Source organism: Petaurus breviceps, unplaced genomic scaffold, assembly GCF_028583685.1.
Source record: "Petaurus breviceps papuanus isolate PSGF00001 unplaced genomic scaffold, PetGlider_PUasm1.0 551, whole genome shotgun sequence".
Taxonomy (NCBI): domain Eukaryota; kingdom Metazoa; phylum Chordata; class Mammalia; order Diprotodontia; family Petauridae; genus Petaurus; species Petaurus breviceps.
The window spans coordinates 22,333,471-22,361,099 of record NW_027186372.1 but is presented as its reverse complement, the minus strand read 5'-3'; the positions used below and the strand labels follow the sequence as shown (position 1 = coordinate 22,361,099).

Genomic DNA, 27,629 nt, shown 5'->3' with positions numbered 1-27,629 from the left:
AGAGAGAGACAGAGACAGAGAGACAGAGACAGAGAGACAGAGATAGAATGTGTGTATGTGTGTGTGTGTGTGTGTGTGTGTGTGTGTGTGTGTGTTTGTATTAGTTCCTAGCAGGGGGGACATGTGGCATCATATACACTGGGGCTCCTTTCCCTGGAAAAAGAACTTGAATCTTAATGATTTACTAAGTTACAGAGCACTCCCAGTACAAGCAATTAAGCAACAAATATTTATTAAGCTTGTAATTACAGTCAGACACTGTGCTAGGCACTGAGGATACAAAGACCAAAATGGAACAGTTCCTGCCCTCAGGGATCCCACATCTACTGGGAAAACAACATGTAGAAATGTAAGAATGTGCAAAATATCTGAAAATAAGTTGTGTGATATGTAAAGAACAGCCTGTATTGGGATTGGGCCCTCACTCCAGGAGAAAATATAGGGAACCAGGACTCCCTCTGAGGGGGACAAAATCTCTCCTAGTGAAGAGAGTCTTGAGTTTCCATTTCTTTGGGAAGTAAAACACAACGGTGGAGGGAAAGGCAGTGTAGTAGAAAGAGCCCTGATTTTGAAGCCAGGGTTTGTACCTTATTACTTGCTATTGTGTGACTTTGGAAAAGCCGCTTAACCCCCTGAGCCTTAGTTTCCTCATCTGTAAAATGGGGATAATATTTCACTTATTACTTGCATACCTCCCACAGAATTGGTGTGAGGATAATCTAAGAAAATGTAACTCAGTCTTTGTGTATATTGTAAGGCTATGTGTATATTGGTTGAAGATGAGCTATTTTTATTATCTTGTATGTTTTTGTCCACTCTTTTCTCTTTGAAAGGAGTTGGATAAGGTCTCTTATGGTCAAGTCATGTTTCTTGTCATTGGGGTATGGGCTAATTTTCCCTCTGAGGGTTCAGCTGAGAGCATGGGTTGAGTGCGGCTCCTAAATCTACTCCAGCTGAAGTGGAAATACATGACAATGATGGGCTCTGGTATTTGGGAATGCCTCCGAATGAGGCCAGCAGCTGGCACAGAACTGCTTGTGTAAGTCATTCTCTCATTAATTCAACTATTTTGGAACTGTTGCCCCAGGTGGTCAGTCAACTTGCCAGTCACTTGCTCTTCCCCATGCTCAGGAAGTCCACACATGGGAATTGGCTCCTATTTTAGCTTTATGGGATGTTCAGTGCTATTTAAAAGTAAGTCAAATCAACACAGTTGGGGATTGAGAACTCATCTGTCAGATTCTGCCTAGGGGAGAATTTAAGTAAAGGGGTGTTGAACACCTTTCAGAAAGTAGATGGGTGCTATTAGGAGGCAAATAAAGATGGGGAGATGTTTGCCACTTATAGGATGGCACAGGCAACGAAGTTAGAGGGGAAGGAAAGTGGTACAGTTGGGAAAGAGCACTCAATCAATTTTCCAGTTTTCTGAGCTCCTTTAGCAAATTACTAAAGTTTCAGGGTGCCTGGGTAGATGACATTTCACAGAGGGGCAAAGTCCTGCCTTAGAACTGCCAATTAAAAGCAAGATTATTGAAGTCTTTCCTTCATAAAATCCAACTGCCATCTGGGGATACTAAGCTCTGTAGCCACAGGGTAAAAAGAGTGATAATGACTGCACTCTGACCTACATCCGTGGATTTGAGACTTCCCGACTGCGGCATGAAATTATAAAAACATATAATGTTAGAAGGGATCTCAAAGATCATTTGGTTTAGCTTCCCTGACTTATAAAGGAGGAAATAGCTCCAGAGTTGCACTGAGGCAGCATGATATAGAGGAAAAATCATAGGTTAAGAAGTAAGATTACGTGAACTCAAATTCTGATTCTGACACTGGGCAAATCACTGCTGCTCTATGCATCTCAGTTGCCTCATCTGTAAAATGAGAACAAATGATACTTGCATTACCCATATACAGGAACAATGTCCAGAAAGTACTTTGGGGTTTTTTTTTTTTTTTTTTTTTTTTTTTTTTGCTTTTTGGAGGGGGGAAGGTAGGGCAATTGGTGTTAAGTGACTTGCCAGGTCACATGGTTAGTTTTGTGTTAAGTGTCTGAGGCTGGATTTGAACTCAGGTCCTCCTGACTCCAAGGCCAGTGCTCTATTCACTGCACCACCTAACCACCCTAAGTACTTTGAAACCTCAAATACTGGAATATTTAGATGCATTTCTCATCTTTCTTCTGTAGGCATTCCCTCCACCAGAGCATATGGCAACACCTCCACACCTTCTAATTCCATTAACCTTCTTATTCATCTCTTTCCAAAAATCTTTCAGAGTCATCCTCCTGGCATACCCAAACTTCCTTCTGGTTCTTTTAATACCATGAGGATTCTTGGGCTCTTCATCTGTTGTCTCTCCTTAATACATGGTCTAGAGAAGGAAATGGCAAACCATTGCAACAGCTTTGCCAAGAAAACCCCATGGACAGTATTGGTGTGCTGTGGTCCACGAGGTCATGAAGAGTAAGAAACAACTGAACAGCAACCAGTGCTACTACTACATGATCAGCTTACTGACTCTTCAATTCAGTAGAATTCAATTCATCATTTATTAAGTGCTTGCTAAGTGCCAAGGGATTAGAAAATTAAAACAGTTCTTGCCCTCAAGAAGCTTACAGTCCACCTTTTACATCACTTCTTGTGTGTGGGTGACTGCTGATAATAATGTCCTTTAGCCTGCTTAACATACCATATGTGTTTCCTTTACGCTTTTGGCAACATACAATTTTGACCCATGAGAAAAATTATAGGTAAAACTGAAATTTATTATATTATATAAATATGTCATGATGGTGATGAATACTAATATCATCTAATGACTTGCGTAAGACAAGTCCTATTAGTAAGCACGTTTATTTTTTTCTTGACCACATTTTCTCAGTTTCTTTGCCAGATTTGTCTTCATCTTCCTCTTGCCATCTAAGTGTGGGCTCCTCCCAAGGTTCTGTCCTGGGCTTTCTTTTCTTCTGCTATACTCTCCTAGTATACCACAGGTATCTATACCCATGGGTCCAACTATCATATCTATGAAGATGATAGCTAAATCTGTTTTATCTAACCCTAATTTCTCTCCCGAACTCCAGGACTACATTGCTGTTATTCAGTTATGTCTAACTCTTCATGACCTCTTTGGGGTCTTCTTGGCAAAGATTCTGAAGTGGTTTGCCATTTCTTTCTCTGGTTCATTTTACAAATGAAGAGACTGAGGCAAACAGGGTTAAGTGACTTGCCCAGGGTCACAGAGCTAGCAAGTACCTGAGGTTGGATTTGAACTTAGGAAGTATAAATCTACCTGATTCCAAGCCCAGAGCTCTATCCTCTGTGTCACCTAGCTGACCAGCATTACTAACTACCTACATCTACCAGGATATCCTGCCAGCACTTCAAATTCAACATTTCCAAAACATAACTGAGTCTCTTCTCCCCTCTATCCATCCCTCCTCTTGACTTTCTTATATTTATTGAGGGCACTATTTATCTAGTCACTCAAGTTTGTGCCAAATTGGAGACATCTTTAACTCTTCCCTCTCCTTTACCTTTCACATTCAATCAATGGCTAAGTCTTTTCATATCTCTCATTTCAGTTCCTTTACTCCGTTCCCACATCTATAACTCTAGTTGGGTTACTCATCACATTTCATCTGGATGGTTACAATAACTAGCAAATTGGTCTTTCTTCCTCCAGTCTCACCTATCTCCAATTCGTCTTTACACAGCGGCCAAAATCATCTTCTTAAGACTCAGGACTATGCTGTCCCCAGACCTTCAATAACTCTGTATCACCCCAAGAATAAAAATCTAAATTCCTTTAGCCTGGTTCTTTAAGGTTCTCCACAACCTTTTTTTCAGCTTATCTCTCTCTGGACTTATTACTCCCTTTTGTGTACATTATATAAATAGACACATACAGACTCTATATGTACATACACATATATAGATTATATATGTATGTATGTATACACACATAGACTGTATATATGTATGTATGTGTGTATATATATATACACACATATACATATATACACATACACTCACATCAAAAATTCCAGTCAGGTTAGACAACTTGTTTTTTGAGCTGCATTTTTCACCTCCTGCCTCATTTGCACAGGTAGGAGAATACTTCATGTATGCTTTTTAGAATCTTTATCTTCCTACAAGGCTCAGCTCAGATGCCACATCCTCTACCTCCTCCAACCTGCTGTGATAGTAATGGCAATTAAAGATTCCCCTGTATTGGCTTGGTTTTCAAATTGATTGTGTTAAAACCCAGAGTTTGTTAATCCCACCTGTGGGATGGACTTGTTGATGTGAAAAGAAAGTCCTGAACTGGGAGGAGCTGGTGACGTAGATTTGGAGAGACAAGAGAGAGGCGGAAGATCTTTTTTTTGGAAGCAGCACCTCGTGGAGACAGAGAGAGACTAAGAGAATTGCTGGTGGCCGCTTTGAATTGCCCTGGACTTTTTGAGACCTGCCCCCTGAGCTGCCAAGGACTGAGGAGACATGGCTGTTTTGCTGGTACTTTGTCTGTCTGTTTTGATGTTGTTTTGCCAGATTTGTCCACTGGTGAAAGACAGTCCTTTTGTTGAAGAAGTCCTGGAACCTGGCTGTTCACTAAGAAGCCCTGAGACTGTCCTTCAGACAGAGAGTGAATACTGTCCACTGGTGAAGGACAATGCTGTTGTTGCAGGGGTCTGGAGACTGTCCTGCAGACAGAGTGAATACTGTCCACTGGTGAAGGACAGTGCTGTTGTTGCAGGGGTCTGGGAACCTTTCTGTTGGTTCGGAAGCCCTGAAGAAGGATTTTCTTGTTGTATGTTTACAGAAATCCTGGGAGAGGGTTTTGCTGATGTGTTCAGGGGTTCTAGGACTGTTCTACAGACAGAGGATGAATTCATGAAGGGACTGGCAATGTATCTTATGGCCTTGCTAAGCCTTGTCTCCCCAGGAACTAAGATTGCTGAGAACTTGCCTCGTGTCAAGATGAAGAAAAGACCTCCATTTGGGTATTAAGTGCTGTGTTTAAACTTGATGTAACTCTGGGGTAGATTCAATTGTGATCCAGGGGTGGGGAACTTTTGACCTTTTTGTGTTCTGTGGTTGAACAAATGAATGTAGTTTACTCATGTTTGGAAACTAATCTCCATTTGAGAAGAGGGGCTTTGTGATGGACTAAATGAAGGTACAGCCTAGGGGTGGAGAAGTATTTAGAACAGGGACTTTGTAATTGATTGAATGATTGGAAGGTCCTGGGGTGGGGTAGTCCTTGGAGATTATTTAATCACATTTAGTAAATGCTGTATTTGGAATGATGTCATGTTTTGATCTTCTCTGTTCTTGGTTTGTCACTGAATAAAATGGAGAGCACCTATGCTGGTATTCTGAACCTTGGGAAGTTGCCTTCTTTTGGCATTACATTACACCTGCTAGGGTCCTTTCCGTCCCCCCTCCTCTCCTTCACATATCCCTAGAGCACAGGTTGTTAACCAGGAGTCTGTAAACTTAAAATTTATTTGATAACTATTTAAATATCATTGATTTTCTTTGTAATCCTACCTATTTTATGTGCTAAAAACATTATTATTATTATTTTGCTTTTTGGAGGGCAGTTGGGGTTAAGTGACTTACCCAAAGTCACATGGCTAGTTTTTGTATCTGAGGCTAGATTTGAACTCAGGTCCTCCTGACTCCAGGGCCGATGCTCTATTCATTGCACCACCTAGCTACCCCTTAAAAAACACTATTTTGAGAAGGGGGTTCATAGGCTTAAATAGGCTGGCAAAGGGATTTCTGATACAAAGGTTAAAAGCCCTTGTCATAGAGACATTATTTACTGATTTTTTGTTGCTTTCTTTACTCTCTTCTTTGTATTATAGTATAATATTAATCTTTATATAGTATTATATTTGTCTATGTATGCATTATATCACTTTATTTCAAGCACTGATGCAAACTCTTCAAGGGCAGGTATTCCTTAATTTTTGCCTTTGTATTCCCATACCTGGCACAGCACATAGTAGGTGCTTAATAAGTATTTATTGAATTGAATTCTTATGGGGTTGGGAAACTCATATGCTATTGACTGAACTTCATAGATTCATGCCAGGTCCCTATAAGCAGGTATATGGTGACTTTTTCTTTAGGCAGAGGAAGAAAAAGAAGACAATTTCATTGGGGCTCTATGGAGAAGAAGGCTGGGAAGTACACAGTAGGGCGGCTGAGTCTCTATAGTCAAGGAGAAAGAGAATGAACAATGAATGAATAAAACATTTATTAAGCACTGTCTACATGCAAAGCATTCTTCTAAGTGCTGGGAATACAAATACAAATTACAAAGTGCTTGGAAAGCAAGACTCCCATTCTAAATGTTGTCTAGTCATTTTAGCCATTTGACTCGTCATGACCTCATTTGAGGTTTTCTTGGCAAAGACACCACAGTGGGTTTGCTATTTCCTTCCCCAGCTCATTTTACAGGTGAGGAACTGAGGCAAACAGGGTTAAGTGACTTGCCCAGGGTCATACAGTAAGTATTTGAGGCTGGATTTGAACTTATGAAATTTTCTTACTGACTCCAGGCCCAGCACTGTTTGCCTCAGTTTCCTCATCTGTAGAATGGAGAAGGAAATGGCAAACCACTTCAGTATCTTTGCTAAGAAAGCCCCAAAATGGGGTCTTCATCTTCAACCAAAATATAAGCTCTGTATATAAGGTTTTTCTTCTTCAGTATATAAACTTTGCCCTCTTCCTTCTTTGCCTTCACCCAAACTGTAAACTCCTTGAGGGCAGGGACTACATCTTAGACTTCTGTATGGTGCTGAGCACATAACAGGTGCCCAATAAATACTGGACCAGATGAGTGCTATGCTTCCTTAGGATGATTTAGACAAAGGTAAGGGCAGAGAGGTAAGCTTCGCAACCCTTGAAATCTCCAGCTTTTCTCTTTAGGTACTAAATGAATTTCTCTCATTGAATTCCCTTTCAATTGTCCCTCCACAGAGAGAGATTGTTGCTTTGAGGAGATAGGTTGTGGTTCCCCAGATTTAGATCACAAAGCAGAAAGGCGCCTTAGAAGTCATCTAATCCAAATGTCTTATTTTACAGATGAGGAAACCGAAGACCCAAGAAGGATTTGTCCGAAATCACATAGGTAGTAAAGGACAGTCAGAATTTGAACACAGGTCCTCAGACTCCAAATCCAGTAATCTTTCTACTATACCAGGCTATCCTTTGGAAACTTAAAAGAGTTACAAAATTTTAGATTTGAAAGGTAGCTCAAAGGTTGTCCATTCCAATTTGTACCTAAAACAGGAATCCTTTTATGGCATGGGAAGCAATGTGCCATCGGATGGAAAGAGCACTGACTCTGATATCAGAAGACCTACAGGGGTTCAAATTCCACCCTTGATGCTTATTACCCGTGTGACCTTGTTCAGGACACAAACTTGTCGGGCCTCAATTTCTTTATCTATAAAAGTTAAATCAAATGGTTTCTGAGGTCCCTTCTTTCTCTAGACCCATGATCCTATAATCCCTGACATGGACCTACAGTTTCTGCTTGATTCTAGTCATGGGAATCATGGGGCCCTATCCCATCTGGGAGGCAGGTGATCAGGAACTTTAAGAGGCTGATATAGGAGCATGGCAACTCATCTGCCTTTCCTCGTCTTCAAAATCATCCTTCGATGAAGTATGAAGAGAGATGAAGATCCTCGGCTCTTAGTGGCAGGTACCAAGCTCACCTGAGTCACAGAGTCCTCTGTTTGCCATGATGCCCCTGCCTTATGGAACTGTGTATTCCTTAATGGTATTTTGGTATGGTGACACACACATTCTGCCTGTCACTTTAGGCCCATGGCCCTTGAGATGCCTGAGATTTTGTTTTAGTGCCCTCTCTCCTCTACTCCCTCAAATTGTTTGGGGACATAATGTGTTTTGTCCTGAAGTGACAAGCAGAATAGGCTGAGATGGTTTATTGCCTTCCTCGAGGCAGTGGGAGCAGCTTGGGCTTTTATGTGATTTATGCTTTAAACAAGCTCCCATTTCAAAACTCTCACAGCAGAGTAGGTGTGCCCATCCAAGGATCAATTGAATGTTTCACTGGTTTGTAAATGCTCCATGGCTATGACACGTTTCTCGTCATTCTCCAAACAACACTGGGTTTAAACCCTGCGTTTTTATCTGCCATTTGTGATTTTCTGATTCTGCTCACCAGTCTATTTCACATCTTTTACCAGGCTGGTGGGATTCAGGGGCCAGTTATGATGTGAGGGTTCTGTTTTCTTTCATCTTAGTCAATCAGATACTCTGTTATATTCTTAGGCCTTTTCCTGACTCTTTTGACATTGGGCCACTTAATATTTCCTCTCTGGAATTCTGCCACCTTGTAAGAATGACTTATTTGACTTTTTGAAGCTTCTTTGCCCTATCCAATTCTCACCAAGGTCCCCTTCTTTGGAGTAACTTAATAAGGTATCACGTAATGATAACTTGTATATTTTTTTGATTTGTGAATGAGCTGGTACGCCCACATTTAGATTCTACCTTCATAACAATGAGGAAGCATGTGTAATAGGGCACTTGACGTGGTGTCAGGAAGACATCAGTTTAAATGTAGCCTCATATTTATTACTAGCTCTGTGACGCTGGCCAAGAGACCAGTTTCACTAAATGGTGTCTGAGGTTCCTTCCAGCTCTAGAATGAATGATCCTGTAATTCATGAATAGCTCTGTGAAGTTACAGGGGCAGAAGCTATCCTTATGAGATAAATGAAATGACTTGTGTGAGGCCACACAGCTAGTTAATGGTGGCTCTGAGGATTAGAATTCAGCTCTCTTGTCTGGGCACTCTTTCCAATAGAGCAAGCTGTGTGGAAATTGTCTGAGGCACACATGAATAAAAGCAGCACCATTAATAGCTGTCATCGTTGTTCCCCTTTTAGGTTTACAGAGTGTTTTACATACATGATCCCATTTGTGCCTCATAACAACCCTTCCATGTGGCTATCCCCATTTTACAGAAGAGGAAACTGAGCCTCATGTGGGTAAGAGACCTGCCTAAGATGAGGGACAGAATGTGAACTCAAGGCTTCCTGACTCCAAGTGAAGAATCCTGTCTAATGTCTTCCCTTGGTAGAGCAGATCAAAATCCAAATATAGAAAGCGCCTTTCCTTTCTAGCTGTTCTCCCTTTTCCTAGAGGCTCAGAACTAACAAAACTTTAGAGCTGGAAAGGATCTTGGCAATGATCTGGTCCAACCGCCTTATTTCACATATGAGGCAAGCTTGGGACTGGATCCCAGGGTACTTGAATTCCAGTCTGAAGATCCTTCTCCTAGATCAGAGTTTCTTAAACTGTGGTCCATAAATTTAATTTTTTTATAACTGTAGTTTAATATAATTTTTTTTCTTTGTAACATTAGATACGTTCTTACAAGTTTAAAAACACTCTGAGAAGGAGTACAGAGGCTTTATCAGATTTCCAAAGGAGCCCATGACATAAAGGAGGATCAGAAACTTTGGCTTAGATCATCTTTCCTATTCAAAGCTTCACATAGGTGGCTGGTGACCAGTATCACCTTTGTTTTACAGGTACGTAACTAACTTTCTAGGAAGGAGATGATACCCAAGGAAGTTTGGAGCTTTGAGATAATGTCTTTTCCTCACCACACTCACCTTTCACCACTAAGAACTATTACCCCACTGGATCTCAGATCCTTCCCTTTTCTAGTTCTCTTATGGATGCTAGCAGAGGTCACCTATCATGATTGCTTGTCAGAATCTAGCACTGTGCTTCTGGGAAGATTGCTCAAACTTCAGTGGAGTTTTTTCCCCTTTCTTGGTGGGGAACAGTCCCAATCCCATTAGCCTTCCTTCACCTCCATTGTATCCTAAAGAGTAATTTATTAGCGAGTTAGAAAAACACAAAATTCTTGCTGGGTTTGGGACCAGATTCATTATATTGAGCCCTGGGAGAAACTAAGGAAATTCAGTGCCAAATTTAATCAGTTCTCAAGGCAGTATCATAAATCTGATTAGTGACTCACCTTTAGATACAAGAACAGTTACTATATTATAAGAAAATGCTCTAACTGGATTACAGTTCAGTTAATGAGGCTCCTGGTGTCTGTAAAAACACACACACCAATACCAAGGTATAAACAAACCTATATTAAATGATGCAATACGTTATAAGGAAAAACCAAATGCTCAGCTCCTTAAGGAGAAAGAAATTAAAGTGAAAGGACTTTAATTTCTAGAGTTTAGCTGAAGCTAAGATGAAATAATCTTTTTTTTTTTAAGCAATCGGGGTTAAGTAACTTGCTCAAGTACACGGCCAGTTATTTCTGGGTGTGGTGCTAAGTATCAGAGCCCAGATTTGATCCCAGGTCATCCTGACTCTGGGGCTGGTGCTCTTACTCCCTGAGCCACCTGGCTGCCCCTAAGCAATTGGGGTTAAGTAACTTGCTCAAGGTTGCACAGCCAGGTGTTTCTGGGTGGGTGCTAAGTGTCTGAACCTGGGATTCGATCTCAGGTCATCCTGATTCTGGGGCCGGTGCTCTTACTTGCTGTGCTACCTAGCCGCCTCAAGAAGAAATAATCTTAGTTGTCCTTTCAGGATCCAATATCCTATGCCCAATATCTCATCTTGGGCCATCACTGTTTGGCAAAAGCTAATTCTCTTGTTCAACTAGTTGGTGCAGTGAGTAGAGTGTAGGCCCTAGAGTTAGGAGGACCTGAGTTCAGCAATCTGGTCTCAGACACTTACTAGCTATGTGAACCCTGGGCAAGTCACTTAACCCTGCTTGCCTCAATTTTCTCATTTGTAAAATGAGTTAGTGAAGGAAATGGCAAACCACTCTAGTATCATTGACCCAAATGGGGTCTTGCAGAGTCAGACATGACTGAATAACTAAACAACAATTATCTTCTGTGTCTATCAACAATAATGATTGTGCCTTATACTTGTGTAAATCTTTATATTTTCCAAAGTGAACATATATATGCATATATGTATAGGCATGAATATATACATATATGTATGTATGTGTTTGTGCATATGTATATGTGTATAGAGACACACATATACACCCCTTTTATAGAATGGGAAGCTGAGGTTCAGTGTAGATTACCGATTTGTTCTGAGTCTTTGTCCAGTGCTTTTTCTCACTGCATAAAAATACCTAGAATATTAGAATGGGTCTTAAAGAAAGAACCTTGATTATTACATTTTGAGGCTGCAAGAAGGGTCCCATGATACTGTAAAATTTCATATGCTTTTCTCCAAGAAACACTAGACTAGGACCATAGATTTAGACCAGGTCGGGAGACACCATCTAGTCCAACCACTTCATTTCGGATGTGAGAAAACTGAAGCCAAGAGAGATGAAATGGCTGACTTAGGGTCTCCCTGCTGGTTTGAGCAGAGGTCGAACTCCACTGTATCATATTGTTGTCCTAAAATCTGTATCATCTCTCTGATTTCAGTTGTCATTCTTCCATCTAAGCAAAGGCATCTAGCATTCATAAGGATGTTAGCACATGCAGCACGTGAGAAGCAGCCATGACATAGGAAGCCTGCTAGGGGAAACAGTAATTAGCTGCTGCCCATGACTTAGAGCAGTGGTGTCAAACTCAGATAGAAATGGGGGCCATTAAACTATACACAAGGATCCCAATGAGTGCATATTGACTTAGAAAACCACATATTAACATTATCTATGTTTTACTGTATTTTTATTTATCTTGTTAAATATTTCTCAATTGCATGTTAATTTGGTTTGGGTCACAGTTGGGAATGGTTAAGGGCAACACAAGCTGCAAGTTTAATACCTCTGGTTTAGAGGTTCTCAAACAAAAAGGTGTAGGGGGCAGAGTCAAGATGGTGTCGTAGAAGCAGGACCTCCCTGCTGCTCTGGCTTCCACCTTCCCCAATCCATGTAAAAAGGGGACTCTAAAAAAGTTTGGAGCTGCAGAACCCACAAAATGACACAGAGAAGCTAACCTCCCACTGAGGACAGCCTGGCAGGCTGGCAGGAGTTGGCCAGTGCAGTGCTCTGGGAGTGGAGCCCAGCCCCACACCAAGGCTTTAGCCACCACCAGCAGGAGGGGCTCCAGATCAGCAGTAGGTGTGGCCTTTTTCAGATTTATCAACACATAGATGCAAAGGACAAAGTGGGAGGTCAGTGCATCCTGGACTTTGGGACCAGTAAGTGGGAGTGTATGGTTTTTGCCCCTGGGGCGAGAAGCCCATGAGACCAGTTCAGCCAGACAGCGCCTCATGGCAGCTTCAGCTCCTGGCCTGCAGAGTGTAGGGGGACCAAGCACCAGTCTGAGGGGTAATCGCTCTTGCTTTAACCTTCTTGGATCTGGATTGCAGTCTAGGGTGGAGGTCCTGGGGTGTATGTCCAGCTTGTCAGAGTGTGTGGAGACCTCAAAGAGGGCACCCATCTAATACCTCCAGCAGCTAAGAAAACCCCAGCGATTGGGATGAAAGCTCCCCTATCTGGTGGCAGAGTCCTACTGTGGCAAAAAGCCCAGGGGTCAAGTGACTGAGGGGCGACATGACCAGGCAAAGGAAACAAAGCAGACAGAAGATTCCAACATTAGACTCCTATTTTGGGGACAAAAAAGAGCAAAGCATGGAAAAGGAGGAAGACAGTGAAGTCAGAACTCCTGCACCAAAAGCTTCAAAGGAAAATACGAGCTGGTTACAGGCCATAGAGAACCTTAAGAAGCAGATAAGAGAAGCGGAGGAAAAATTGGGAAGAGAAATGAGAACAATGCAAGAAAATTATGAAATGAGAGTCAACAGCCTGACTGAGGAAAAAATAGATTAACTCAAATGGCAAAAGAGGCTCAAAAAGGCAATGAGGAGAAGAATGCCTTAAAAAGCTGAATTTGCCAGATGGAAAAAGAATCTCAAAAGCTCACTGAGGAAAATCATCGCTTCAGAATTAGATTGGAGCAAATGGAAGCTAATGACTTTATGAGAAATCAAGATGCTGTTAAACAGATCCAAACAAATGAAAGAATAGAAGGCAATGTGAAAGATCTCATGGGAAAAACCACTGACCTGGAAAATAGATCCAGGAGAGATAATTTAAAAATTATTGGACTGCCTGAAAGCCATGATCAAAGTAAGAACCTAGAAATCATCCTCCAGGAAGTTCTCAAAGAAAACTGCCCTGATGTTTTAGAACCAGAGGGCAAAATAGAGGTTGAAAGAATCCACTGATCACCTCCTGAAAAAGATCCCAAAAAGAAAACTCCTAGGAATATTATAGCCAGGCTCTGGAATTCCCAGATTAAGGAGAGAATATTACAAGCAGCCAGGAAGAAACAATTTGAATATTGTAGAAACACAATCAGGATAACCCAGGATCTGGCAGCTTCTACACTGAGGGATTGAAGGGCTTAGAATATGATATTCCAGAGGTCAAAAGAGCTGGGATTAAAACCAAGAGTCACCTACCCAGCAAAACTAAGTATCATGTTTCAGGGGAAAATATGGTCATTCAGTGGAATACAGGACTTTCAAGCATTCTTGCTGAAAAAACCAGAGTTGAATGGAAAATTTGACATTCAGATACAAGAAGCAAGAGAAGCATGAGAAGGTAAACAGGGAAAAGAAATCATAGGGAACTTATCAAAGTTGAACTATTTATATTCCTACATGGAAAAACAATATTGTAACTTATGAAACTTTTCTTAGTAGTTGAAGGGAATAGAAATATATGTCTATATGTGAGGGTATATGGGCATATGAATATATGTGTGAATGTGTGTATATATGTTTACAGGTATACATAGATAGAGGACACAGGACCAATTTAACAGGATGGGATGATACTTAAAAGGTGAAATTAAGAGGTGAGAGAGGAATATAATGAGAGGAGATGGGGAGAGACAGAATGGGGGTAAACTATCTCATATAGAAGAGGCAAGGGAAAATGGTTACAATGGAGGGCACAATAAAAAAAATAAAAGCAGAAAAAAAAACCAAACCAAAAAGGTGTAGTGATTGCACCAAGAGTCTAGAATTATACTTCCCAAGGAAGAAAGCTCACTTTACTTCACGTTTCACTTCATCCATGTCTCTTTCATTAACATAAAATCAAGGAAAGAAAGAAGTGAAGAAAATAAAATTCATAGGGGGAAAAAGGAAGACAGACATTGCTTTAAAAAACACTCCTGTGAGTAAAGCAATCATATAATCAGCAGTTATTTCTTAATAATTTCTTAACCATTTCTTTAACCAAATGTTAGTCAGTAACATATTTTACCTCTAGACTTTCAGTAAAACTGTCAACCTTCAGAAGGATCACATCCAACGGCCAAAAAAAGTCTGTTTTGTTTTCTTTCTTTCTTTTTTTTTTAAGATCTAACATTCTTTCTATCCCAAATCTTAGAGGAAAAAAAGGAGTCTGGGATTATAGTATAGTGTCTGGAAGCTGGTATGGAATTTGCTTTGGGAGCTATCCATAAGCCATGCACTCAGTTGTTTAGGCCTTGAGTCTATTTCAACAAGAAACTCATTAGGAATACTCCTTATACAGGCCTTTGGAAGTAGCAGGCCTCAAAGCCACAGTTCCCCTGATTCAATATCCTTTGGATTATTGCCACAAATGCAAGGAACTTATTGTCTACTTCCCTGAACAGAGGGATAACCATCAATAATAAGTAGTCCATCAGTTACACATCTTGAACCCTAGGTCACTTTGAGGAAACGAGTTTTCTGTTACTTGAGCACACTTCCAATCCTACTTCTGCTGAAACGAGATAATGAATATCTGATAAGGTAAAAAGTTGGAAGGGTATTGTGGGAGACATACTCATGTTTCTTCAGTGTGATGATGATTTCCTTTACTTGCTAAGAAATCAAGTCTTCCCCTTGCTGTGTATAAAATCCTCTATTTTTGCCATTTGCCACTTCCAAAAGATCACCTGACCCCATATTCCTGATATAAAGCCCAAATCTCATTCTTTGTAACTTTTATCCACTGCTCCTGACCTCTGGAGCCAAACAGAACAAATCTAATCTCTCCTCTTTTTGAATAGTTGAAGATAGCTATTATGTTACCCTCCCTGAATCTCCTCCAGGCCAATGTTCCCAATTTCTTCAAAGGGTTTTTTATGACACAGATGCTAGGTCATTCACCAATCTGGTTGGCCTCCTTTGGGCATTGGCCAGTTCTCAATGACCTATGATGCCCGGAAATGAACATAATATTCAAGATAAGGTCTTATGAATGCAGAGTGCAGGAGAACTATCACAGTGTTCTAGGAAGTTATGGCTTTCTTAGCTGCCTCCAAGACTTTGGGCCTTTCTTTTGGGCTGTGTCGTCACACTGATTATTATTACACTGTACTTTTTTTCCAGGAAAAAAAAATGTTGTCTCTTTCTCCTCCACTTTTATTTGTGAAGTTGCATTTGTGTATCCAAGTGCAAGACTTTACATTTATCCTTAATGAATTTCATCTAACCAGAGTCAGTCCAATTCACTAGTCTGTCGAGACCTTTTTGGATCCCGACTCTGTCCTCTAATATGGGGGCTTTCCCTCTAAGCTTGTTTTCTGCAAATCTGATGAGCGTACCACCCTCTAGGCTTTTTATCCATGTCATGGATAATCATGTTAAACAGCACAGACCCAAATACAGATCCCCAAGATACTCCACTGGAGACCTCTTGCCACAAACCTTGACTCCAGTGCAGGTAATAATAGAATTACATATGTTTTGTAGACCTAGAAAACATAATAACAATAATAATAGCTAATAACTAACATTTATATAGTGCTTATATGCTGGGAACTGTGCTAAGCTCTTTACAATTATTCTTTCATTTGAACCTCTGAACAACCCTGTAAGATCAAAGCTATTATTATTCCCATTTAACCACTGAGGGAACTGAGGCAAAAAAAGTTGTGACTTGCCCAAGGTCACTCAGCTAGTAAGTGTCTAAGGCTGGATTTCAATTCAAGTTTTTTTGGTGAGATTTTAAGAGATAATCTAGTCCAACCTGCTCATTTCAAAAACAAAGAAAGTGAGGCCCTCAGAGATTATGTGACTTGCTTACTTTTACACAGCTAATTTTGATGGTAGTATTTGATCATCAGTCTTTCAGTTTCCAGTTCTAACATTCTGCCTCTATTATGTTATTCTTTCTCTCAGATTTTCTGACCCCTACTTCAAATGATACTACTATTTTTTTTTCTTTTAGTTCAGAACTATGGTTTAAATGGTACAGGCACCCCCGGTGAGGAAACTCCCTGGGATAAAGCAAATGGACAACTATTCTGCTTAGAGAATTGCTTGGGAGAAGTGCATTGATTTTCCCAAGGGCACAAAGCCAGAATGTATCTGAAAGTGGACTTCCAGTCAGTTCTTTCTGACTCTGAGACTGGCTCTTCATACCCTTAGCTAGGCTGTCTCTCACTGCATCTCCCCCTATATTCTGCTGCCTCCCAAGCAGTCATAGGGCAATATTAAATATGGGTTAATGTAAGATCAGACTGTGGGGGACAGGAGTGGATTTCTAAAAGGTATTTCAAGTTATTGTCAGATTTTTCTGAAGAGAATTATGCCTCCTTCTCGTTTGTGTGCCCATTAGGGTCTGTCTAAAGAACTTGGATGTGAAAATTCCTGCTTTTACAGAAATTCTTAAATGCTGGGAGAATTTCACTGAATGAAGTTTTTCTTTTTTTTAAACAATGTTGGGACAAAATCTCCCCAATCTGCCACCATTTTAAATTTCAGAGTACATCAAATATTGGCCTTTCCTTTCCATAGGAGTTTTAGTCTGGCATTCCCAACATTGCAGATTTAACCATAGTGGGTAGAACACCAGACTTGGAATCAGGAAGACCTTAGTTTAAATCTGACTTCAGACACTTACTAGCTCTGTGACTTTGGGCAAGTCACTTAATCTTGTTTGTTTTAGTTTCCTCATCTGTAAAAAGAGCTGGAGAAGGAAATGGCACTCCAGTATGTCTGCCAAAAAACCCCCAAATGAGGTCACAGAATCAGACAACACTGAATAACAATCTAATAACAACTGAACCACAACATACTCTCTTATTTTTCCAAAACAGCCCCCCCTCCCCCAAATGGAGGTGAGGTCCATTTAGCTCCCAATGAATTGTTCTATTTACCTGCTATAGATGAAGCAATGTTGATTATTGATTATCTTATCTGACTTGTATCTTCGAAGGTCTTCCCAGGCATCCTTCAGGGCAGTTACCACCAGCATGATACAGATTGGAATCAGGCCTACAGCTGGTTGGAAAGCATTGACCACCGGCACAAAATTCAGGGCTGCGATGGCCACAAAGTAGAGGTTGGCAGACCGATGTAACTGTTCCAGGATATTCTTGGGCAGGAAGGACAGCAAGGTGTATTTGGTTGTTTTGATTTGATTTCTTCTGTATTGCTGATTGGGGTTTTCTTTTTCCGGTCGGTCTTCAAAGCTCAGGTTAGAGACCACAACATGCCTTCTATCCTCTCTCTTCTTCTTTCTTCTTCCTTCCCTTTTCACCTCTGCCCTCTCCTGAGTCCCAGGGGTCATGCCATGGCTCTTTATTTCCCGGTAAAAAAGATTTTTTTTGACCAGCTCCATTATTCAGCAGCATGGTCCAGACATCCTTTTCCTCCTTTCTCTCGGGCAGTGTCTTCCGTCTCCTTTGGCAGACTGATAACCCAAACAGGAGCAGGGGGTGGTAAATAAAGGGAGCAAAAGATCCAAATCAAGTGCAAAAACTGGTCTAGGGAGAGGCGTGTGCCCAACCTGGTTTCTTCCTTCTCCACCTGTTGAAATGCCTACGTCACCCACAGGTATCTTCCCCTTTCACCTAGTCACCCAGGCAGGTGAGATGACTCTGGGTCCTAAAGCCTACCCAGTTAAGCTCTAAGAATAAATCATGATACTCACAGGATAAAGAAAAGGTAACATTTTGGTTGGGGCAGGTAGGTGGCACAGTGGATATAGCACTGGGCATGGAATTGGGAAGATCTGAGTTCAAATCTGACCTCACACCCTTACTAGCACTGGGCAAATCACTTAACCTCTATTTGCCTCAATTCCTCATCTGTAAAACGGGGCCATAGGGGAGTAGGAAATGGCAAAGGACTCTAATATCTTTGCTAAGAAAACCCCATCACAGGGGTCACAAAGAGTCATACATGACTGAACAATAACAATGACCTTTTGGGTCTACTACGGGGCTCCTGTTAAGCGTCTGCAAGAAGACTTTCTGAAGTTAGTTCTTATGTAATCATGAATCTCTATGCTCTATGTCTTTCTCAAGTTTCATCTGAAAACTCCCAATGCTGTATCATGAATATATGTGTGTATGTATATATATATATATAGTATTCCATATCTCTCTCATGTTCATTGTAGTTACTGGATCTTTATGTAGGTATTATACATCCATCTTCCCTGGATTATGAGTTCAAAGAGGGTGGGAAACAGACTTTTTTGTCTTTGCACCCCCCACTGCCCCAGTGCCATACTAAATCAAGACAAATCATCTACTTTATCTCATTATTTATAATCATTCATTTTATGATTTATGATTTATATTGTTATTTATTTTATTATTTATCATAGTTCTACTACATGCCAGACACTGTGCTAAGCTCTGGGGATACAAATTAAGGCAGAAACCTGTCCCTGCTCTCAAGGAATTCACAATTTGATGGGGGAGACAACACACGGACAACTATGTACAAACAAGATAAACATTGGAGAAGATCAAGGTAGTCTCAGAGGGAAGGCACTAAGATTAAGGAGGATTGGGAGAGGTTTCTTGTAGAAGGGAGGACTTTAGCTAAGACTTGAAGGAAACCATGGAAGCTAAGAGGTGGAGATGGGGGGGGATTTCAGGTAAGGGGGAACAACCAGTGAAAATGCTCATCGTCTGAAGATAGAGGGTTTTATGTAAAGAGCAGATGAGGGCCCGGTGTCACTGGATACCTCAGTATATACAGGGGTGTAAGAAGAATAGAAAGATATGTATCAGTTCCAGGTTATAAAGAGCTTTAAAAGCTGAATGGAGGATTTTAAATATGATTCTGTAGGTAATGGGCAGCCATTAGAGTTTGAGTAGGGGAGAGGGGGGGAGGGAAGAAAGGGGTGTGATATGGTTTGCCAGTTGATGGGGAATGCTTAAAGATTATTGAGAGAGCAGAGATGATCTGCTGGAGAAGATGAGATGGAATAGGATCACTTGTGAATGTGGAGGGGTTTGCCTTGGCAAGAAGGGTCACCTCTTCATGTTAAATGAGTGCGAAGGAAGAAATAGTGACAGAAGGCATCTGAGCGATGCCAGATGAGGAACAGATGAGAAGAGGGAGGTCTCTGAGAACTGCCTTAACTTTTTCAGTGAAATATGAGGCAAAGCTCTTAGCTGAGAGGTTATGGGAGGTTTGAGGACGGATGAAAAGATTTAGAAAAGCAACTCTGGTGAGTGGAATAACAAATAGATTGTTATTCAGTTGTATCTGACTCTCCCTGACCCCATTTGGGATTTTCTTGGCAAAGATACTGGAGTGGTTTGCTATTTCCTTCTCCAGCTCATTTTGCAGATGAGGAAACTGAGGCAAACAGGGCTAAGTGACTTACTTAGGGTCACACAGTCTGAGACCAGTTTTGAATTAAGGTCTTCCTGACTGCAGGCTCAGGGATCTGTCTTCTCCCTCATCTAGCAGCCTTAATGAATAGATCAAGGAGGTGTGAAAGGATTATTTTGACTCACTGAGGGCCCAGTTCAGATTATATAACATAAAGCCAGAGTAGGCTCAGTTAGCACAGTTTCATGATTTTCTCTAGCTTCATTCAGCAGCATATGAGTAGAAGTGAAGGTAGTAGATGGTGAGGTTTGGCAAGACAAGATCACTGTAGGATAAAGTGACAAGGGAGTGGAGAGAAGGCAGAATAGAGCTGAACTGCTTCATCAATGGATCAAGATGGGGAAGGGAGGAAGGTGTAGCCAGGGCGGGGGTGATAGCCAGCCAAAGAACTGAGGGCTAGAGGAATTGGTGGTTGTCATAAGGATAAAGAACAAGGGATGGAGTTGTGAGGCAGAGATGGAATGACAGCAGACTATGATCAGATAAAGGAATTTCCAAGTTCATGATTATATATATGGGACACTTGTGGGCATGGCAAGATCAAGGATATGACCCAATATTTTTATGCGTGACTGAGCTGGGCTGGAGGAGTGGGTCATGGAAAATGAATAAATTGAGGAATTTGGAGGTGAGGGTATTTGAACAACTATCAACATATATATTGACATCTCTTATTATGAGAATAGGAGCTGTGCAGGAGAAAAAGATTGTGAACCAGGTACTGAATCCATCGAGGAAGGAAAGAGAGTGTCCAGGAGGTCTGTAGACAAGAGCTACCGGCATCTCAATTGGGTGATAAATACGGATTGAATGAACCTCAAAGGAGGCATGGTTGCTAATTGATGGTGATAGAAAGCCTAGAAGTGGTGATGGGGTGCAAGGAGTTTTCCAGTTCTTTCCTCACCAGTGAGTTGGGGTAGACAGAGAGATGTGAGTGAAAGTGCAGCCAGAGCTAGAAAGAGTGGCCAGGGAAACTGTCAGGAGGGAGCCCAGTCTCAACGAGACCAGAAAGATGGAGGGATCGAGAAAGGAAAACGTTTGAGATCATGATGGCATGAATCTGGTATGATGAAATTAAGTTAAAGAGACTGTAAAGACTCACACCTTGTTTTTGTTTTCCCTCATACAGGCAATTATCTTTATTTGCCCTGGACAATGGGCATCATTGAATACTCTTTGACTTTTGTGTACTTTTGAGAGTCTCAGACAGCAGATATAATGAAAATACCTTTTATTGCTTCTTTTCAACATGGAAGCTGTTTTGGTTTTTTGTGGGATCCATATTAAAAACCAGTTAGGAGCTTCAAAAGAAGACTGGTTCTGAACTTAGAAGACTGAGGATAAAATCTCACCTCTGACACTCTACCTATGACGAAACTTTGGGCAAATCACTGAACCTCCAAAAAAAATTCAACCTCACAAATTCAGGATGTAAGAGGTGAGGGTTCATGTGAAAAAAGATTTGGTGGTTCTGTAAAGCATATAGTCCTGTATTGTTTTAAACAAAACAAAACAAAACATGTTTCCAACAATATTCCTCTGAGGTAGTTTATTACAAGTAAAGGGCTAGACACATTAGAGAGTGGAGGCAACAAAAAGAAAATTTACCAAGTTGTGGCCCCAGATAATTCCTCATTTTGCACATGAAGAAACAGATTTAGAAACATGCCTGCAACCACGTGATTAAGTGTCAGAGGTTGGGCAGAAACCCAAGTTTTCTGACTCGAAGTCTAGGGTTTAAGCAATATTCCATGACACCTTTCTTTCCATGGTCCCCAGAGCCCAGCCCAATGTGTTTCATTGTTGTTTGTCCTTCATGCAGGAAGAACAAAAATGACATTACTATGTTGAAGTCAATGTACAGTATGCCTGACTGTGGTTGGTCAGACCCATAAGAACTCAGAAGGCTCTACCACAAGTTAGACACAAATAGTCCACGTGACCACTTAGGAGGGAGATGTCTCTAAATTTGAGCATTTCATATTTCTTTTGAGCCACCACAATTCTGCTTTGCTCATAGAGTGCACAGAACCTTCTTTGATGTGCGCGTGCCACACTGCGTGGTCCTGTACCAGTATCTCCCACATCTCAGTTGATACCAAAAGTCTTGAGAGTGTCCTTGTCCTGCTTCTTCTGACCACCGTGTGAGTGCCTGCCTTGTGTGAGTTTGCTGTAAAATAATCTTTCAGGCAAGTGTAATTTTGGCATTTGAACAACACGGTCAGCCCATTGGGAGTTGTGCTCTCTGCAGTAAAGTTTGAATGCTTGGCAGTTCTGCTCAAGGTGTCCAGGTACCTTATCTTGCCAAGTGACCTTCAGAATCTTCCTAAGACAATTCAAATGGAAGTGATTAAATTTTTTGGCACGGAGATGGTAAACCATCCACATTTCACAGGCATGTAACAATGAGGACAGCACAATGGCTCTGTAGACCTTCAGTTTGGTAGACAGCTTAATACCTCTTCTTTTCCATGTAGTCTTTATGAGCCTCCCAAATGCTGAGCTCTGGCAATATGTGCTGACCTCATCATCTATATCTACATCCCTGTAAAGTATACTGCCAGAGGAAGTGAATCTGTCCACAGCAATGGAAATTTCTCCATTTGCTGTAACCAATGGTTCTATATGTAGATGGTGTGGTGCTGTCTGGTGGAGAATCTGTGTTTTCTTGTTAATTGTTAGGCCAAAATTAGCACAAGAGGCAGAGAATTGATCTAACTTTATTTCATCTCAGAGGCTGCATTGAATGCACAGTCATCTACAAACAACAGGTTGAGCACTAACTCTCCCTCCACTTTAGTCTTGGCTTTATAGCCTTTTCAAGGTAAATAATTTACCATCAGTGAAATAGCTGACCTCAATGTCAATGCCATTTTTTCCTTGTTGAAGGCACCTGATCTCGCTGAAAATATCACGTTGAAAAATATTGGGGCAAGCACACAGCCCTGTTTCATTCCATTGATGACTGGGAAAGCACATAAGCATTGTCTACTATCCAAAACCCTTGAAAGCGTGCTATCATGAAACTGGCATGCAATACTGACTAACTTCTCTGGGCAACCAATTTTTGCTATGCTCTTCTACAGGCACTCACCATTAACAGTATCAAAGGCTTTGGTTATATCAGCAAACATTGTGTACAGACTTCTATTCTGCTCCCAGCATTCCTCTTGGAATTGTCAGGCAGCAAACACTGAATTTACCATTCCTTGTGCCTTTCTGAAGCCAAGCTGGTTCTTTGGTAGATGACTGTCTTCCAGGCGAAGGATTGGTCAATTAAGGAGGACTTTGGCAAGAATGTTGTGACAATGACCAAGAGAGACACACCTCATGGTTGTCACAAAACAACCCATTTTTTTCTTTTGTAGAGGTGGACAATGGAGACATCCTTGATCTCCTCTGGGAAAACTTCTTGCCATATAACCTGGAAGATTGCTATTAGCTTTTGTATGAGCAGTAGAACATGCCCCTCTCCCCCATTCTCCCTCCCTTAGATGACTAAATTTAGGGTTTATTTGATATCCATGACAACTTTCTGGAATGGAATCAACACCAGCTGCTTTGACACATGAGAAGAGTCTAATGACATCCAAAACCTTTTCTTCAATTGGAAGTTCAGCTAGAAAGAGACTGACTTATACCTAAGTTAAATGGTCAGTGGCTTCAGCATGAGTTGATGATGGTCTATTGAGAACACTGTGGACGTGTTTAGCTTATCTGTCAAGGGTCATGTCAATATGTTGTATACTGTAGGCACTTATGGTTTGTGGAACAAATGAATGAATCCATGATGCCTCATCTGCAGAATGACACAAGCAGAACTATTAGTGTGGAATAAGCTTTTATGGAGCACTCCATTATCTGTGGGCATCTTCATGGGAGAAGCATCCCACTACCATTTATGACGCAACCCAGAATGTCCTATTTGCCACTTTTTAAGGAGCCAGAAGCTTCCATTAGAGTGCATTCTAATTTTTTCTGAGTTTTCTATTAATTCTAGCAGTTCCTTGGCCTCTTCTGCACAATTTTTCTTGATTACAGTCATGTCCATGCCAGGTTAAGTGTAAAATTGGGGGCAGCATTCTTTTTTAAAAACATTTCTGGCTGTGCCTTTGCTAGATGCTGGATTGAGAAAGCCTTCTTCATGTGTGCATTGCAAGGAATGAATGGTTTCCCAAATACATGGATTTCTTGACAGGCTGCTCTCCTTAGTAGGTTATCACAAAGGGAAATTTTTCCTGTAAATTAGTGTAAATTTCTCATGTTGTCATTTCTCTACTACTTTGTGGAATACTGTGTGCCGAGCACTGTGCTAACCAATCACTAATTGCAAGGAGCTTATACTGAAGATAGTCCAGAAGGAAACACCGGAAGCCAATATGCGCCAGGACCACTAATCAAATTATGAACCGAACGCATGGATCCACAGCTGGTCTTGGCAAAATCATGAAACAGGAAAAAAGTTTCTTTTGTAGGCCTTAAACCCCAAACACCTCCTTATGGGCTATATGTCCCAGCAAAAAGTAAGCTCCTTGAGGGCAAGAACAGACTTGCTTTTGTATTTATACTCCCAGGACATAGCACACAGTACTTGGTATAAAATAGAGACTTAATTAATATTCATTGCATAAGACAGAGTCAGAGGGATCGTGGAGACCATCTAGTTGAACTTTTTATTTTACAGAAGAGAATGTGAGGATTAAGACAGGTCATTTGATTTTATATAGTGTCATATAAATAGTTAATGACTCAGATAATTCTCTACTCTTCCTTCACTCCCACCCACTCTTCTCAAAGAACAACTAAAATTTCCTTCCAGATCTCAATCCTATGATCCTGTTATTTGCAATTAGTAAAGGATCCCGTAAATTCATTCACATTATTGAATAGGCTTGAAGTGTAGCTTTCCCAGTAGTTTTTGGATTATTTGTAAGCTATCAGTTATCCTATTCTCCTATCAATATATAGTTATCCAGACATGATAAATATGGCTAATTCTTGATAATTTGCCAGTCAACTACTTCTGAGTTATGAAATGCATGATTAAAAAACCTCAGCATCTCTTTGGCATCAGACTCTTGGGTGAACCTGAAAGCTCCATCCCTCAATGCTAATACTTATAATGAATTCTGCTTCCTATGGCCCAGAGATCTGGGGAACAGATGCCCAAGCAGATGGCCCTTGTTCCCCCACTGTGTTTTCCTGGGAAAGTAGGGGTATAACACCATTTTTATATATCACTTGGAAGAGCTTTTCCAAAAAGCCTCACTCATTTACTCTTGGATATTTCTGAGTTTGAGACATTTCTGATGGCTCTAAGGATATATATCTCTATCTATCTAGATAGCTAATCTTCACACACACGTATATTCATACACATTTACATACACATGTATATAATTATTGTCAGGGTTGTTAGGGTTTGTGGACAAGAATCACTTTAGGTACACTTTTCTCTCTCTCCTTTATGTTCTTTCACCTTAATTTATATCCAGGTAAAATGGAGTTACAAATGGACATCAGGAAAATCATTTAAAGAGGAGAAGTTACAAAAGGAAGGTGGGTGAGATAGCTACCATTTACCTTCATGCTGGTTGGTGGATAATGTGGATTGATTGTGTGTGTGTGTGTGTGTGTATGTGCCTGACGCCTTTTACATAGGACCAAAAGGCAGAGCAATCTCTTTCCTCGTCCACTGGCTGCCTCCCTGAGTTACTGCTCAGCCCCTAGTCACTGAAGCAGCATTGATGCTGGGACAATCATCCTAATTCATCCCATCATAGGGATGGCATACCTCACACTGCAGATGTCAGTGACTGTCCTAAAACATCCCTAATGATTTTATTTGCCACACATCTCAAATCGTCTGATAAATCATAGGAAATCACAGTGGACTAGGCACATAATATTAGAGCTGGAAGGATTCTTAGAGATCATGTAGCCTAATTTCTTCATTTAAAAAATTATTTTGAAGTAAATTTTTATTGGTATCTTTTGGTTTTATACCACCTAATTCCCTGCTGTATTCCTCCCCCTCCTTTTCTCCCTTCCAGACAGCCATCCCATATAGCAAATAATTTTAAAAGAAAATAAAAGAGGAGGAAGGAGAGAAAAAATCAGCAAAACTGATCAATACTTTAAAAAAGTGATATTCCACACCCAGGAACCAAATACTTCAACAGAAAAGACCACGTGTTGAGACCACACGTTGGGACCATGGGTTGAGACCTCGCATTGAAACCACGCGTTGCTCATTTAAATTTTGCAACATTTATTTTCAGTTGCTTTATGCTAATTGTTTTACCAATACTTATTAAATGTGTGACTATGGAAAAGTCACTTAAGCTTTAAGTGCCTCTATTTCCTTATCTGCCAATGGGGATAAAAATACTTATATTAAGTGCTATATAAATTTGAGAGTCAGTGCACAGTACAAAGTACACTAGATCTGAGGTCAGAGGTCCCAAATTAAAATTTCACATCTCTACAATTTACCAGCTATGTGACTTTGGGAAATTTACTTACCCTTTCTGGGCCTCAGGTTCCTTATGTATAAAAATGGGTATCATTATATCACTTACCTTATAGGTTTTGTCATAAGGAAAGTATTTAGTAAACCTTAAGGGGAATTATAAATGAATACTATGTTCTTCCTTCCCTTGCTTCCAATCTTCAAAAGATGGGATAGGGATGTCACTGTGATTTTCTTGGTATACAGAACCCCTGGGAGGAAACTCTCTACCAATGGAGATAAAAGTGGGTTTTGATTTTTTTTTTCCAATTTAGAGGATTAGAACACTGGAGCACTAAGAGGCTAAATGATTTGCCCCCTAGGGTCACAAGGCAGTATGGATCAGAGGTGGACCCAAAGCCAAGTCTTCTTGATGCTAAGGATGAATCTCTAGTCACTATACCATGTTGGTTTTTAATCTTCAGATATTTAATAATAAATCAGGATACACTAACCCCATCTCCAGTGCCTAGTATACAGTAGGCAGTTACAAACTTTTTGCTGATTGAGTCCCACATTGCTATTAAATGTCCTTGCACCAGCAAGAAGAGAGTCAATATGGTGTATGGAAAGAGCATTGACTCAGGTTCCATCTTAAGTTGTGCCTCAAACACTATGTGCATGTCATTTAATTGCTCTGAATCTTAGTTTTAAAAGAGGGATCCTTTCATTATCTACTTCTCTCAGTTGCTTTGAAGAAAAGACCTATATAAATGGGATTTGCTCTTTTTATGGATGAGTTGTATGGAAGAAAAATACAACACAAAAGGGAAGCCAGACTCTTGCTTGCACTAACAAGGCCACTTAGACCTGTTTTGAGAGATGATAAAGATATTATTTCTCTTACTTTTCATATATTTGAATGTTAGATGAGTTAATCTCTTGGTCAAATCGGTATTTCTTATAGTCTTCCATGCCGTCTTTCACCATGATGATCAGCAGAACAATAGCCAAAGGTAACATGGTGATTTCTCTGTGGAAGACCTCGATAGATGGCATCCAGTTCAGAATCACCAAGAAGAGGAAATAGAGATTAGCCCACCTGCAAGAGGCAAAAAGGTACTAGAATTCAAATCAGGCTTGGAAGGCAAAACAAGCAAACAAATGAACAAACAAACAAACAAGCAAAAACCCCCACAATCAAACAAAAAGTACCCAAGGAGCAAAATACATTTTCCATTTTTCTCTCATATTCTTGACTCTATCAGGAAATATGATATTCTCACAATAATAATATCAATAATTAATTTGCACAGTGCTTTAAAGTCACCAAAGTCTTCCCCTCACAATGCTGTGAGGGTGGTTGTTAAAGAATTCTTCTACAGCAAGCAGGCACAGTCTACTAGAGTTGGCAGGAAGACTGGAGTTCAAATTCAGCCAGTTCATATAGGATACTAGCTGTATGTCTCTCTGTCTGCCTCAGTTTTCTCATCAGTAAAAAGGAGACAATAGTAACACCTACCTCCCAGGATTGTTGTGAGGATAAAATA

At 40.6% G+C, this 27,629-nt stretch overlaps 1 protein-coding gene across 22 annotated transcripts in view; it reads right to left on the bottom strand.

Annotated features, from left to right (window-relative positions):
• Positions 1-27,629, bottom strand: part of ATP10B (ATPase phospholipid transporting 10B (putative)) — a 326,335-nt gene that overhangs the window by 117,122 nt on the left and 181,584 nt on the right. For 21 of the 22 annotated variants that reach the window (XM_069102445.1, XM_069102457.1, XM_069102453.1 and 18 more), the window contains one exon: positions 26,987-27,181. In XM_069102445.1, the coding sequence (XP_068958546.1) occupies positions 26,987-27,181 (195 nt within the window). Of the gene's footprint in view, positions 1-17,149; positions 21,955-26,986; positions 27,182-27,629 lie in introns of those variants that run through there. The other variant, XM_069102463.1, reaches the window with a different exon arrangement.